This window comes from Tamandua tetradactyla, chromosome 11 (assembly GCF_023851605.1).
Source record: "Tamandua tetradactyla isolate mTamTet1 chromosome 11, mTamTet1.pri, whole genome shotgun sequence".
Lineage (NCBI taxonomy): Eukaryota > Metazoa > Chordata > Mammalia > Pilosa > Myrmecophagidae > Tamandua > Tamandua tetradactyla.
This window is the reverse complement of record NC_135337.1, coordinates 2707319-2722881: the sequence shown is the minus strand read 5'-3', so window position 1 is coordinate 2722881 and position 15563 is coordinate 2707319. Positions and strand designations below refer to the sequence as shown.

The following is a 15563-nucleotide window of genomic DNA, read 5'->3' as shown; positions in this document are numbered from 1 at the left end:
TATGAAAAAACCCCAAGATTGTGGGCTCAGCCTATTGCTTTGGTTGTCCCCACTGCTTGTGAGAATATCAAGAATTCTTCATTTGGGGAAGCTGAATTTTCCCCTTTTCTCACCATTCCCCCAAGGGAACTTTGCGAATACTTTTTTATTCACTGTTCACATCACTCTGCGATTTATTGGGGCATCGCTCTGGAGAAACCTACAAAATCTAATGCCCTACTCAAGGTTCCATGTACTATGGTGTTCAATTAAGCTGTTCACATAAGTTATATTGAGAAAAGCACTAGTCAAAATATAAGTTTTCTACCAAATAAACATTTTTTGCTTCAGTCTCACATATGCTAGTTTTAAAATATTAATTACCATCTATTTTCAACACCCTGCAATATTGACATTCCTTTGTTCTTCCTCATGCAAAAACATTTTTAAATTTGTACATTTAGCCACTATCATTATACACTCTAGGCATTCCTAGATTATACCACCTTGAGATTTTTGTAAGAGCCTATGTCTAATCTATCAAGTATTTACTGGTGTTTCCATGACCAAGCTGAAATACAACAGACAACTTCTATGAAATATCTTACTGGAAGACACACATCTTATAGGTAAAATGTAAAATGCAGTAACACCTCATTTATGCCACATTATTAGGGGAAGCAGTGTCCTACACAACTGAATTTCCTCATATCTGATGGATCAAAAGCTTAAAAATATCAACCATTTTATTTAAATTGTTTTTCTAAAATTTACTTGCTTCCTCAATCTAAGGATAAAAATATAATAGAACAGTTGTTTGATAATTTGTGCAGTGATTCTCAGTGTTTAATCTATGGAACACAGTCTCTATGGGATGTTATCAGGAGTTTTTTTTCTTTTAAAAAGAGACCCCAGTTCCATGGTTAAATGAGCTTGGAAAACATTGATTTATACAAGGCTAAATACACTTCATTATTGTAGGACTTTGTTGCACCTTAAATTTGTTAATGTACATTGCGATTCTCTAAGAAACTAAGGCAATTTACAGCATTATTCAGTTATTTAAGCACAAAATTCCTTTTTTGGCAGAGCTGTTCCCTAAACTAGTGTTTTAGGAAATATTTGGGGGAATGTTGACTCAGGATCACCACTGTTAATATATTAGGGGCAGCTGTATGTACGTATCAATTTGCCTTCTGCGTTATTATTATTATTATTATTGTATGCTGTATGGTGGGGTTACATTTCATTATTTTTCCATGTGAATTTCCCGTTACTGTATCACTAGTTGTTGAATTTTTTGTTTGGATTTTTGTTTGTTTGTTTTTTGGGAAATGCATGGACCGCAAATTGAACCCGAGTCTCCCAAATGGCAGGTGAGAATTCAACCACTGAACTACCCTTGCACCGCCCCCCTCCTGCATCATTTTTGCTTTTTTAACTTCATAGTTTATACTTCACTATTGTGCAACCTCTGTGTTTACCTCTATTGGATCTGTTCTTTTGTGAGACAGTTTATAAATTCAAATGCCTACAGGGTGGGGTACCAGATAAAATATTGCATGAAATGTACTTGCACTAAAAATTTTGATGTTTATCTGAAATTCAAATTTAATTGCGCCTCCCATATTTTTATCTGCTAAATCTGGCAATCCTACTACAGTGGCCTCCCAGGTAAAAGAATGACAACAGGGTGGAAAAAACAGGAAAACATGATTTTCTGTTCATAGTTATTACAAAGGGGGCAGCAGCTAACTACCCTTCAGCCAGATGTTACCACATGGTAATGGGGCATTTTTTAAAAACTTTTTTTATTGTTAAATATAATATATATACAAACAAAAGAAAGAAAACTCAATGATTTTCAAAGTACACTTGAAAAAAGTAATTACAGAGCAGATTTCAGAATTTGTTATGGGTTACCATTCCACTATTTCAGATTTTTCCTTTAAGCTGTTCTAAAACACTGAGGCTAGAAGAAATACATATTTTTCTTTTTTGTGAAAAATAACATATATACAAAAAAAGCAATGAGTTACAAAGCACATCAGAACAATTAGTTGTAGATCAGATATCAGAGTTAGGTATGGGTTACAATTCAACAATTTTAGGGTTTACTTCTAGCTGCTCTAAGATACTGAAGACTAAAAGAAATATCAATATAATGATTCAGGAAGCATTCTCATTTGTTAAACCTACTTTCTCTGCATAATTACACCATCATCTTTGATCTTTAAATCCCACTCTTTTGGGGTATTTGGGCTATGCCAATTCTAACTTTTTCATGTTGGAAGGGGCTGTAGATAATATGGGATAGGGGAATTGAACTAGTTAGCATTTTGGAGAACCTGGCCCCTCTGCATGTCAGGACTTATCTGGTCCAGGGACCCATCTGGAGTTGTAGGTTTCTGGGAAGCTACCCTAGTGCATGTAACCTTTGTAGAATCTTATATATTGCCCTAGGTGACCCTTAGGATTTGCTGCAATGGTCTGGGTTGGGGTTTTGCAAGTTATGGTAGTAGCAATGTCTAACTGAAGCTTGCACAAGAGTGACGTCCAGAGTAGCCTCTCAACTCTATTTGAACTCTGTCAGCCACTGATACCTTATTTGTTATACTTACTGTCCTCCCTTTTGGTCAGGATGGCATTGTTGATCCTATGATGCCAAGGCAAGACTCATCCCTGGGAGTTATCTCCCACATCGCCAGGGAGACTTTCACCCCTGGATGTCATGTCCCATGTGTGTGTGTGTGGGGGGGCAATGATTTCACTTGCAGAGTTGGGCTTAGAGAGAAAGAGGCCATATCTGAAGTCTAATTTGTTGGATATTAGTATAGCTACTCCTGCTCTTTTCTGGTTGTTATTTGCATGAAATATCTTTTCCCAACCTTTCACTTTCAACCTATGTTTATCTTTGGGTCTAAGATGTGTTTTCCGCAGACAGCATATAGAAGGATCCTGTTTTTTAATCCATTCTGCCAGTCTATGTCTTGATTGGGGAGTTCAGTCCATTAACATTTAGTGTTATTACTGTTTGGGTAGTACTTTCTTCTACCATTTTGACTTTTGTATTTTATATGTCATATCTAATTTTCCTTCTTTCTACACTCTTCTCCACACCTCTCTCTTCTGTCTTTCTTTTTGTATTTGTCTCTAGTGCTCCCTTTAGTATTTCTTGCAGAGCTGGTCTCTTGGTCACAAATTCTCTTAGTGACTTTTTGTCTGAAAATGTTTTAATTTCTCCCTCATTTTTGAAGGAAAATTTTGCTGGATATAGAATTCTTGGTTGGCAGTTTTTCTCTTTTACTAATTTAAATATATCATCCCACTGTCTTCTCGCCTCCATGGTTTCTGCTGAGAAATCTACACATAGTCTTATTGGGTTTCCCTTGTATGTGATGGATTGCTTTTCTCTTGCTGCTTTCAAGATCTTCTCTTTCTCTTTGACCTCTGACATTCTGACTAGTAAGTGTCTTGGAGAACGTCTATTTGGATCTATTCTCTTTGGGGTGCACTGCACTTCTTGGATCTATAATTTTAGGTCTTTCATAAGAGTTGGGAAATTTTCAGTGATAATTTCTTCCATTAGTTTTTCTCCTCCTTTTCCTTTCTCTTCTCCTTCTGGGACACCCACAACATATATATTTGTACGCTTCATATTATCATTCAATTCCCTGAGCCCCTGTTCATATTTTTCCATTCTTTTCCCTATAGTTTCTGTTTCTTTTTGGATTTCAGATGTTCCGTCCTCCAGTTCACTAATTCTAACCTCTGTCTCTTGAAATCTACCATTGTTGGTTTCCGTTGTTTTTTCATCTCTTCTACTGTATCTTTCATTCCCATAAGTTCTGTGATTTGTTTTTTCAGACTTTTCATTTCTTCTTTTTGTTCATTCCTTGCCTTCTTCTTGTCCTCCCTCAATTCATTGATTTGGTTTTTGATGAGGTTTTCCATTTCTGTTCGTATATTCAGAATTAGTTGTTTCAACTCCTGTATCTCATTTGAACTATTGGTTTGTTCCTTTGACTGGGCCATATCTTTAAGTTTCCTGGTGTGATTTGTTATTTTTTGCTGGCGTCTGGACATTTAATTACCTTAATTAGTTTATTCTGGAGATTGCTTTCACTTATCTTACCTAGGGTTTTCTTGCTAGATGAGTTTGTTGTCTATCTGTTCTTTGACCTTCAGTTCAGCTTTTTCTGGGCCTCTAGCTTAAGTTTTGTTTAACAGAGGGTAATTTTTCAGTTCTTGTTTTCTTGTTTCTTGTCTTGCTTGTAAGATGCCTTTTCCCTCCCCACCCTTAGGAGGGTCTACATAGGTATTATAGACTCCAGCCAGGTTTTCCCGGACTAAACTGGCCTCCTTTGGTGGGGGGGGGGGGAGAAGGAGTCACCTGCGTCAGTTTTCCCTGAGTGTGAGACCCAGCAGGTTGAGAGACTTTCCTGTGAATTCTCTGGGCTCTGTTTTTCTTATCCTGCCCAGTATGTGGTGCTTGTCTGTCTGCGGGTCCCACCAGCAAAAGATGTTGTGGCTCCTTTAACTTTGGAAGGCTCTCCCTGCTGGGGGCGTGGTGGAGACGGAGGAGAGGTTGTAGGCTGGTTTTAATGGCTTCAAATTGCCAAGCCCTGGGGTCTGAATTCCTTGAGAGAGGGATTCCACCTGAGTTGCGTTTCGCCCCTCCCGTGGGGAAGGCTCAGGCGGGAGACAGCCCTGAAAGCAGTCTGTTTCTGCGTATGCCTGGGGCAGTTGCAACCCGAGTAGTCCCACTGCTGAATCCAGAGGCAGCCAAGCCTCCATAGAAACAGCTACCAAAACTTCCGTTTCGTCCCCTTTCCTCTTTTTCGGTTAGCCCAATAGGCCACCTCCGCCTTGACCAGTTTTGCCTGAGCTGGGGGACTATTTTTAGTAGTGAGAATTTGTTTATTAATGCCACAATTGGTGTTTGGTTGGACTCAGTCCCTGCTACTGTTAGAGTCTCTTTCCTTTCCCTCTGGGAAGTCGCCTGTGGGGGAGGGGCACCGGGCGCTGGCTGCCGCAGCTTGGGGAACTCACGGTTCCGGAGACTCACAGCCGGTCCAGCTGGTCCAGACTGGGGTACGCTGTGTGTCTGGTCACTGTCGTGGCTCCAGGAGCTGTTCTGTACTGTTTCTGGTTATTTAGTAGTTGTTCTGGAGGACGAACTAAAACATGCACATTGCTAAGCCACCATCTTGGCCCCTCAAGAGGCCATATCTGAGCAACAAAAGATATGGTCCTCCAGAAGTAACTGTTTGGCATAACTTAAGTTAGGCTAAGCTTCTCTGACACCTACATAAGATTCATAAGAGTAAGCCTCACGATTTAAGGGTTGGCCTATTGATTTGGGTGTCCCTAAAGTTTGACACAATATCAGGGGATTCCCTAATGGTAAGGTTGAATAGTTTCATACTTTTTCTCCCATCCCTCAAGGGACGTTGCCAATACTTTTTGATTGTCTGCTTAATATACTCTGGGATGTATCCAGGCATTACATTAAGCTATAAAGGATTAAAGGTCCTCATATTCTGGGCTCCCTGTGTTTGGATTGTTTAAATGATCTATCCAGACAGGTTGAGTTAGATTATGAGCTACGGGAAATTCAGGTTCTGGCCAGAATAAACCTTTCTTCCTTTGGTCTCAAAGAGTAGATATGGTTCTAAGATGTAGATAGTGTCTTCCTTACCCCTGTATTCTGAATTACCTTAATCCTGAGCTGATTGGCTTCATTCTTACCTCTAAATACCAGGTTATACATTTATAAAACAAATAATCCAGAAATAATAATTACAACTCCAGACTAAATGTGACTGCTACAAGAGCTTACAATCTAGGCAGCTGTTTTCTTACAAGTATTTTCTAAATGAGATCACACAATAATTGCTCTTTCGTTTCTGGCTTATTTTGCCTCACCAAGTGCCCCACATGTTCATTCACAATGTTGCATGCCTCACAACTTCGTTCTTTTTTGTAGGAGCACAATATTCGATCATATATATACACCATTGTTTGCCAGTCTACTTCTCAATCAATGCATACTTCAGCCACCTCCATTCATTAGGCATCATGTATAATATCCAAAGCAGTAGTCCATCAACACTCTCAATTTTTGATAATTTTATTGTTTCCAAGAGAAAGATAACAAATAAACACACACAATCTAAACATCCCCTTAAATCTTGTTCCTTCCCCCATTATTTATCCCTGGTGTTGCTGTGGTAAATTGATGTTTTCCTGTTAAACATAGCCCACAGCATGCAATAGCTATGGAATAGCTATACCCTGAACTTATACACTCTTTGTACAGGATTCACACCTTTGAAGTAGCTCATGCAAGAACTTATTTATATTTGTAATGTTAATCAGTGTTGACACATGGGTTTATATAGCCCCTTTCAATCATGTTCACCTTCAATTTGGCAATATTACTTATAGACCCACTAGTGAATTGCCTTCACTTCTATCTATTCCCTTACATTTGAGTTCAACCTCATTAGCTAACCGCTCACCCATCTCTAGCATCCATGTATCTCTAGGTTCCCCATATTCTGTATTATTAGCCTGTGATTTTACCTTTGCCACGGTCGCAAAAGTGGGTCATACAGTATCTATCCTTTTGTGTCTGGCTTATTTCACTCAGTATAATATCCTCAAGCCTAATCCATCTTGTCACATGCTTCAGGACGTCAGTCCATCTTACTGTTGCATAATATTCCATTGTATGTATGTACCACATTTTGTTAATCCACTCATCTGTTAATGGGCACATGGAGTGTTTCCATCTTTTGGTGATTGTGAATAGTGCTGCTGTAAACATTGGTGTGCAATTGTCTGTTTGCATCACTGCTTTCAGTTCTTCTGGACTGAATAGCACTACCGAGTAGTGCTATTGCCAGATCATAGGGCAACTCTCCTAAGGAACCGCCAAACTGTCTTCCATAGCAGCTATATCATCATACATCTCCACCAGCAGTGAATAAGTGTCCCAATTTCTCCACAGCCTCTCCAACATTTGTAGTTTCCTGTTTGTTTAATAGCAGCCATTCTTATAGGTGTGAGGTGGTATCTCATCGTAGTCTTAATCTGCATTGCCCTTATATAGTTAATGAGAATGACCATCTTTTCATGAACTTTTTTAGCCATCTGTATTTGCTCTTCAGAAAAATGCCTATTCATATCTTTAGCCCATTTTATAATTGGGTTGTCTATTCTTTCGTCGTTGAGTTGTTGATTTCTTTATGTACATAGGATATCAAACCTTTGTCCTATATATGATTTCCAAATATTTTCTCCCATTGAGTTGGTTGCCTCTTCACCTTTTTGATAAAGACTTTTGAGGTGCAAAAACATTTGATTTTGAGGAGTTCCTATTTATCTATTTTTTCTTTTGTTGCTTGTGCTTTGGGTGTGAAGTTTAGGAAGCTACCTCCTATTACTAGGTCTTGAAGATATTTCCCTACATTTTCTTCTAGGTGCATCATGGTACTGGTTCTTATATTTAGATGTTTGATCCACTTAGGGTTAATTTTTGCATATGGTGTAAGAGATGGGTCCTCTTTCATTCTTTTTGGCTATTGATATCCAGTTCTCCCATACCCATAGTTAGCAGTATACTCAATGGAGAAAGATTGAAAGCTTTCCCCCTAAGATCAGAAAAGTGCATCTTTAAGCCACCTGTATTCATTGGGCATTATGTATAGGGTCCAAAGTCCACAGCCCATCAACATTCTTAATTTTAGATAATTCAATTGTTCCCAAGAGAAATAAAATCAATAAACACACCCTCGCCAAATAGGAAATCTAAACCTCTTCTTAACCCTTGTCTGTACCCCCTTATTTACCTCTGCTATTGCTGTGGTAGTGCTGATGGTTTCTTTTTGAACATAGCTCATAGCATGCAATATCAGTTTTACCCCTGTACCCTGGACTTAAACACTCCTCGTACAAGAATCATACCTTTGAAGTAATTCTTGTGAAAACTAATTCATATTTCTAGTGTTAATCAGTGGGACACATAGGTCTATAAACCCCTTTCAGTCTTTTTAATCTCTTTTGAAGTGTTTTTATCAGGAAAGGATGTTGAATTTTTTGGAATGATTTTTCAGCATTAATCGAGATGATCATGTAATTTTTCCTTTTCGATTTGTTAATGTGGTGTATTACATTAATAGAGTTTCTTGTGTTGAACCATCCTTGCATTTTTGGTATAAACCCCACTTGGTCACGGTGTATGATTCTTTTAATGTGTTGTTGGATTTGATTTGCTAGTATTTTGTTGAGACTTTTTGCATCTATGTTCTTTAGGGAGATTGGCCTGTAGTTTTCCTTTCTTGTAGCATCTTTACAAGATGTTTTGGTATTAAAGTGATGTTAGGTTCATAAAATAAGTTTTCTTTGAGCAGGATTGATGTTAGTTCTTTTTGGAATGTTTGATAAAATTCCCCTGTGAAGCCATCTGGCCCTGGGCTTTTCTTTGTAGGAAGATTTTTTTTTTTTTTTTTTAACATGGGCATGCACCGGGAAACGAACCCAGGTCCTCTGGCATGGCAGGCAAGCATTCTTGCCTGCTGAGTCACTGTGGCCCACCCTGTAGGAAGATTTTTGATGACTGATTGAATCTCTTTACTTGTGATTGGTTTGCTGAGATCTTCTATTTCTCCTTGAGTCAGTGTAGTTTGTTCATGTGTTTCCAGGAATTTGTCCATTTCATCTAAGTTATCTAGTTTCTTGGTGCATAATTGTTCATAGTATCCTTTTATGATTTTTTTTATGTCTTTAGAATTTATGGTAATATTTGCATTTCTTTTATTTTTTGTCAGCCTTGCTAAAATCAATTTTATTGATTTTCTCAAAGAACCAACCTTTGGTTTCATTGATTCTTTCTTTTGTTCTTTTGTTCTTTTGTTCTCCCATTCATTTATGAGAAATATCTCATAATTACGTTTCATTCTCATTTTAATTCATTTTCAGACAGCTACTGATTTCTCCAGCAATTTCTTTTTTGACCCATTGGTTGTTTAAGGGTGTGTTATTTAATCTCCATATATTTGCGAATGTTCTCATTCTTTGGTGGCTATTGAGATCTAGCTTCATTTCATTGTGATCAGAGAAAGTGCTTTGAATAATTTCAATGTTTTTAAATTTATAAGACCTGTTTTGTGCCCTAGCATATGATCTCTCCTGGAGAATGTCCATGAGCACTAGAGAAGAATGTACATCCTGGTGTTTTGGGGTGTAACGACATATGTGTCTATTAGGACTAATTCATTTATCAATTGTTTAAGTTCTCTATTTCCTTTCAGATCCTCTGTCTGGTTGTTCTATCTATAGAGGAGAGTGGTATATTGAAGTCTCCTACTATTATTGTTGAAACGTCTATCATTCCCTTCAGTTTTTACTGTAAAGGTGTTTCTTGAATCCACCATCTTATACTTTGGATTTTATTTATCAGATCTATATACTTTTTTCCCTCTTTCTCTTTTTATCATTTAAATTACCCTTATGGCACTCTTCAATTCTGTGCCCTCCTCCAGACCTCCCTCTCCTGTCTTTTTTTTTTTTTCAGCCTTCAGAACTCCCTTTAGTATCTCTTATAAGGTCAGTCTCTTATTGACAAATTCTTTCAGCATTTGTTTGTCTATGAAAATTTTAATCTCTTCCTCAGTTCTGAAGGAAAATTTGACTGGGTACAGAATTCTTGGCTGGAACTCTTTCTCTTTCAGGATCTTATATATATCATATGGTAATGGGTCATGTTCTAGTTTTCTAGCTGCTGGAATGCAATATACCAGAAATAGAATGGCTTTTAAAAAGGGGAATTTAAGAACTTACAAGTTTACAGTTCCAAGGCTGAGAAAATGTCCCAATTAAAACAAGTCTATAGAAATGTCCAATCTAAGGCATCCAGGGAAAGATACCTTGATTCAAGAAGGCTGATTAAGTTCAGAGTTTCTCTCTCAAGTGAGAAGGCATATAGCAAACACAGTCAAGGTTTCTCTCTCATCTGGAAAGGCACATGGCAAACATGGTGTCATCTGCTAGCTTTCTTTCCTGGCTTCCTGTTTCATGAAGCTCTTAGGGAGGCATTTTCCTTTTCATGACCAAAGGTTGCTGGCTGGTAGACTTTCTGCTTCTTTTGGCTACGTCATTCTCTGCTCTCTCAGAATCTCTCCTTTTCTCTGAAATGTACCCTCTTTTAAAGGATTCCAGTAAACTAATCAAGACCCACATGAAATGGGTAGAGAAACATCTCCACCAAATCTGGATTAACCACCACTCTTGATTGAGTCACAGCTCCAGTACTGAATAGGGATGAGAAGAAACAGCTGACTTTATAAAATGGGATTAGGATTAAAACATGGTTTTTCTAAGGTACATACATCCTTTCAAACCAGCACAGGGCATTTTAAGAGGAGAAAAAAATCCAGAAAAAAACCACAGTAACAAAACAACAATTGTGCAAGTCACCTGTGTATGACACATGAAACACATCTGTAGCCCAAAATGAGGCCCATGCCTGCCAGTTTTTGACCTTTGCCAAATGATCAAAAAGAAGAAATGAAAACAAAGCAAAGCAAAAAACTCCACTTCTTGTCAATTGTGGGCTATGATGCCACAAAGCCAAGTTTACTAAGGTTATGTGTCTCCCAAAATAAATATGCTTTGAATGAGAATTTCTTCCAAGAGCAAACTGCATGAACTACATAGTGTGTAAAACAGTGGGAGGATTTGGTGATAACTGTAGTTGCTCAAGAGGTCGAGTTGTGGGGGGTGGGGGTGCAGATGGCAGAGGGAGATCTTGATTGGTTAGTTGTTTCCTTTCTGAATTTTAACTAGCTTCTAAATAGTTGAGGTTTACATAAAAATCAACTGCCAACTTTTTCTCCATTCAGCAGATGAAAGATAATGATGAATTAGAGGCAATCATGGTTCTCAGTGTCCTACATTTTAGCTCAGGTAAAAATAAGTCATCACAACACAAGATGACCAGTACTAGAATGGAGACATTTCCATGCTGCTTTGCCATAGACCAGAGAATGACTGATAGGTGTGGTTAAGAATGCTCCTTTTGAAATTTTTAAAATATATTTCAGAAAAATATTAAATACCAGTTACCTTCAGTAACATGACTTTTTGCAGTTTCTTCCATTTTAGGGAAAGACTGAAATGAAGATAGAAATAATTAATAATGATATTACATGCAAAATTCACTTTATATACTCAAAATAATCTTTTTGGAAATTACTATAAAATCAATTAGGCTTTTAATACTAAATCAAAATTGATTTATTTTTAGTCATTCCTTTCACTTAAAGCATTTTAAAATATGGAAATCATTTTAAAATGAGTAAATTCCTTTCTCTTTCTCCATCCTTACTATTTCCTTCATTCATTCAAATTTCAATGAAAATCAATTCTCTGAAGACAATAAAACTTCAGTTAAGCCCCTAAGAATTATTTATGATCAAAGGAGGACCTTCAAAAACCATTTGGCAAATTCAATTATGTGGAATCAGATTTCCACAGAAATGAGAAATTATAAGTAGGGAGCAAAAGTTTCAGAAAAGTGGAGAAATGGCTATTTCTTATGATATTTTGTCATGAAGCATCTAATATCGAAGCAACTGTAAATACATTGATATATAAAACATTTCTTTCTCACCATAACTAGCTTGAGAAGATCTGCAGCATTGCCCCTCTCTTCCTCAGTTCTGGAATCTTTAACCGTCATTTCCTGTAGCTCATCTTCTTTCTTTAGAATATGGTTTATGTAATCCTAGAACAGCATAATAAAATGAATCAACAAAAGTCAGTAATAAGGTGGAGAGAGTCTACTAATGTAGTCAACATCAATCTGAAATGTCACAAAGAGATCAAGGATATATAAACTCACAATGCTCACCAATCAGTTACCGGTTGGCAATCTGCAAAGTTTTTGAAGTTTTTCCCTTAATGTGTCAATAAGGCAAAGCTCTCAGAAGAAAGCAAAGCTTTAAGGACCTAGGATATTAGAACTGTATCAGAACCTCAGAGAGCTCCTGCTGCTAACTCTGTGGTTCATTTTCCTCATTAATAAAATGAACAGAGTTGGGTTAGACGATTTCTAAAGTCCTTTCCAAGTCCGATGTTTATGGTTCTATCTTTATCAATCTTAGTCCATCCTTTTACTTCCAAGAAAAATACACTTCACTTTTACCACAAATATTTAATAATTTCCTGTTCTATGACAGGTCTGAATTGCTATAATTATAAAATTACTATATATTTACAAATATTTAGACCATTTCCAAAACCATGGACAAATACTAGATTAATATGTATATCATCTATTTTGAAGACTAGCTTTCTATATAGTGAGAGAAGTGAACTCTAAAGAGAAATGACACATAAAAGTTACTTATCATCTCAATATCTTTCGGGCCTCTTAATGTTTCCTCCACCTTATGGAAACCATTCAGTATTTTCTACCTGTCAACTTTCTAACCTCTGGAGGATTGATGGTCATGCATTGTTTTTCATAAATATCAGTAAAGTTCCAAAATTTCAGATTCCTTGGAAAATCGAGAGCAACGATTGCCATGTTCCTGATTCTTTTGGGTCAGGTTCCCTGGATTCCATTACCTTTAGGGAAATCTGTAGCCTCAGTTTCAGCTCACTTTTTATGACCTCATGCTGGATGAACTGACGGATCTGTAGCACACTGGGGCACTTGAGTATAGGGGCTGGGGCATTTACTAGTTGTTTAGACCCAATGCAAAGGCCCTTCCAAATATGAGTGCCAAATGGAGGTCCTGGAGTTTTTTTCTGTTAACAAAACAAAGCAGAACACCACCAAAGAAATCAGAATATTTTAATGTCAAACTTTTTTTTTAAACTGAGTTCTTATATGCAGATATTACATTAGGCAACATTTGTTAAGGAAGAGAAAGGTGAAAAAAAAAAAAAGAGCCCTGTGTTTAGAAACGCCTACAAGCTATAAGGAAAAATTGATAACAGAACTCAGAAAATTTCTTCTTTATATGTGTCACCAAGAATCTGACTAATTTAAAATCCTGCTGCATGGTGGGCCTGGTGAGTAGCATTTAGGGGAATGCCAAGTAATGCTATGTCAGAGTATTACAGCTAGTTTATGCCAAATGCATGAAACTATTCTTCAATGTGTCCACAGGTAGCTACGATATTGGTTTGGAATTAAGCAGTTTTGAGCTTTCAGGCTCCATGTTCATTTTGATCTAGAGAGATTATTTGAGAGAGAATGTATCCCATGGATCTGGAGCCATGTTTGAGTTTACTCTAAATTAAGCATGCCTCCAGAGCCTTCTCAGGATCTCTTGGGAAGAAATTCTCACCTTAGGGTAGACTCACAGCTCTATGTTATCCTTACAATTGATATTCAGGAGGGGGTACTTTGGTGCCCTCTGTCCTGAAGGATGCCTGGTGTGCTACATTTTGTTATACAGTCTCTGAGATCTGGCCAGACATAACCACTCAGGGGCAGTCTGAACAGGGCAACTCTTCCCAGAAGTAACAGTTTCAGAAAAACAATTTTTTTTTCATCAATCTCAGATGTGGCATATACATCTTTTTGGGGGTGGTGGTGGTGGTGGTGCATGGTTCGGAAATCGAATCCAGGTCTCCCACAGGGAAGGGGAGCATTCTGCCACTGAACTACCTGAGCACCTATGGCATACACTTTTGTCTTAGTGTATAGTACTTTCAACCTTGATATAGCCTTGGTGAGCCTTTCTCTACTTCAGATAAGAAAATGAAGGTGTAGTGTGGCTTATTCCAGATCACATTAATAAGGAGACTAGAATTCAGGCCACCTTTAGGTCATCATTTTGATTATAGTCACCAATTTAAAATACAGGAGGGGGAGGTCCTTGTTAGCTGAGTGTTCAGTATCTGTGCCATTGCTATTACAAGGTTGTGTAGGGAAGCAAAAAATCCTCATAACTCAGGAACATTGTCCTCCTCACTTAACACTAGCATATCTCTCTGACAATATGATCAAGGTTGTCACTGATTTAATAATTCAAAATCTAATGATATACTGGGCATATCACATAAATTACTCATGAAATGCAATGACAAATCTTGCAAGGGACTTCATGATTCTTGCCTAAGATATTTTCTTTCATTCTTTAAAAATATTTAGGTAGGGCTTCTCTAATCTGACATAATTATGATGCTTATTTTCTACCATCACAGTTGCAAATCATTATGAGTAATCCTTCACCTTATTTCTATACACTCACTTGGTATATTTTTAATACAAGAAGATTTAAAAGAACATGAAAGATCTAGAATTGTGTGTTAAAACTAACAAGGAAGAAACGGCAGAAGGGAAGATTTCTGTATTGTATAATATCAGTTATTCTATGACAGGGAAGATGAAGTAAACATGGGCTATTCAGAATGGATCTTTTTACATTAGAAGAAAATGTCCAAGCCTGAAATACAAGATGTTAAAATCTTTAAATGTAAGACTCCTTATCCCATTAAAATTAACATAAGGATGAAAATATATGACTATATGGAAGGAGACCTGAGCCTGGTCCATTGATCAGTGGATATGCAAATAAAGTGGCTTTTCAGCAGAAAAATTTATACCTCAACTGAGGGAAACGTCTCCCATGGCCTTGACTGGAGATTAGGAGGAGTAATTGTGTCTAATTCTTTCTTCATTAGCCATGGTGATGCTTCATGAAAAGGGCGAAGGACGGTGATGCTCAGGGCACCTGGTCCAAAGATAGTTACCAGAAGGTCATTTGTCTATCAACAGTTCTCTGAAAAATTCACTAGGTGTTCAGTAAATTCAACAAACAATTTGGGGGGGGGGGGGGACGGTGCATGGTCTGGGAATCAAACCTGGCTGTCCAGCATGGAAGGCAAGTTTTCTACCACTGAACCACCCGTGCGCCCAATTCAATAAACACTTCTGAATTGCCTTCTACATAAAAAGATATGTGGGACACAGTGATTATACTAAAGGACCTTGCAATCTAACTGGAAGGATGAGACTTTTAATCACTATACCACTTAGAGACTATAGTATACTTGAGAGTATTAATTGATAACTCCACTGTCCTTTAAGAAACACATACTTACCGTAACCACTAAACACTTCGTGAGTCCACCCACTACTGCCCTCTTCACCAGCCCTACCTTACACAAAGCAACATAATCTGCCTCAGAGAGGCCCTGTTCCGGATTACAGAAACAACTGGCTTTTCTACTCACATCTATCCTGTGACTGGACCTAGCCCTGCAGCCGGGGTGACTGATTATGTTAGTCTACAATTAAAACTCTTCTTTGGCTTCTCATTGCTCATTGATGAAGACAAAAGTCCTTAACAATTTCTGACATCTGCTTCAACTTGCACAATTCTTCATTTCCAAGCTTCAGGTACTTTGGCCTTTATTTTTTCTGTTTTAAAGTGTTTAATGCTTCCTGCTATGTATCCTCTCTTCCATGAAAGTTTTCACTCTTGCCTTAATTAATCTTTACTCATTCACCAGTTCTAGGCTCAAGTGTCTTTAGGGAAGCCTTCTACATTATGTCATGT

At 37.6% G+C, this 15563-nt stretch overlaps 1 protein-coding gene across 14 annotated transcripts in view; it reads right to left on the bottom strand.

Annotated features, from left to right (window-relative positions):
* The window catches only part of SPAG17 (sperm associated antigen 17), a 287582-nt gene that overhangs the window by 78593 nt on the left and 193426 nt on the right, over nucleotides 1-15563 (bottom strand). For all 14 annotated transcript variants that reach the window (XR_013159174.1, XR_013159175.1, XR_013159176.1 and 11 more), the window contains 4 exons: nucleotides 14608-14735; nucleotides 12616-12798; nucleotides 11657-11770; nucleotides 11110-11155 (listed from right to left, as the gene is read on the bottom strand). Coding sequence is in view for 4 of the 14 variants with exons in the window: in XM_077119739.1 (XP_076975854.1) it covers nucleotides 11110-11155; nucleotides 11657-11770; nucleotides 12616-12798; nucleotides 14608-14735 (471 nt within the window). In the remaining 10 variants the exon portion in view is untranslated. The remainder of the gene's footprint in view (nucleotides 1-11109; nucleotides 11156-11656; nucleotides 11771-12615; nucleotides 12799-14607; nucleotides 14736-15563) is intronic.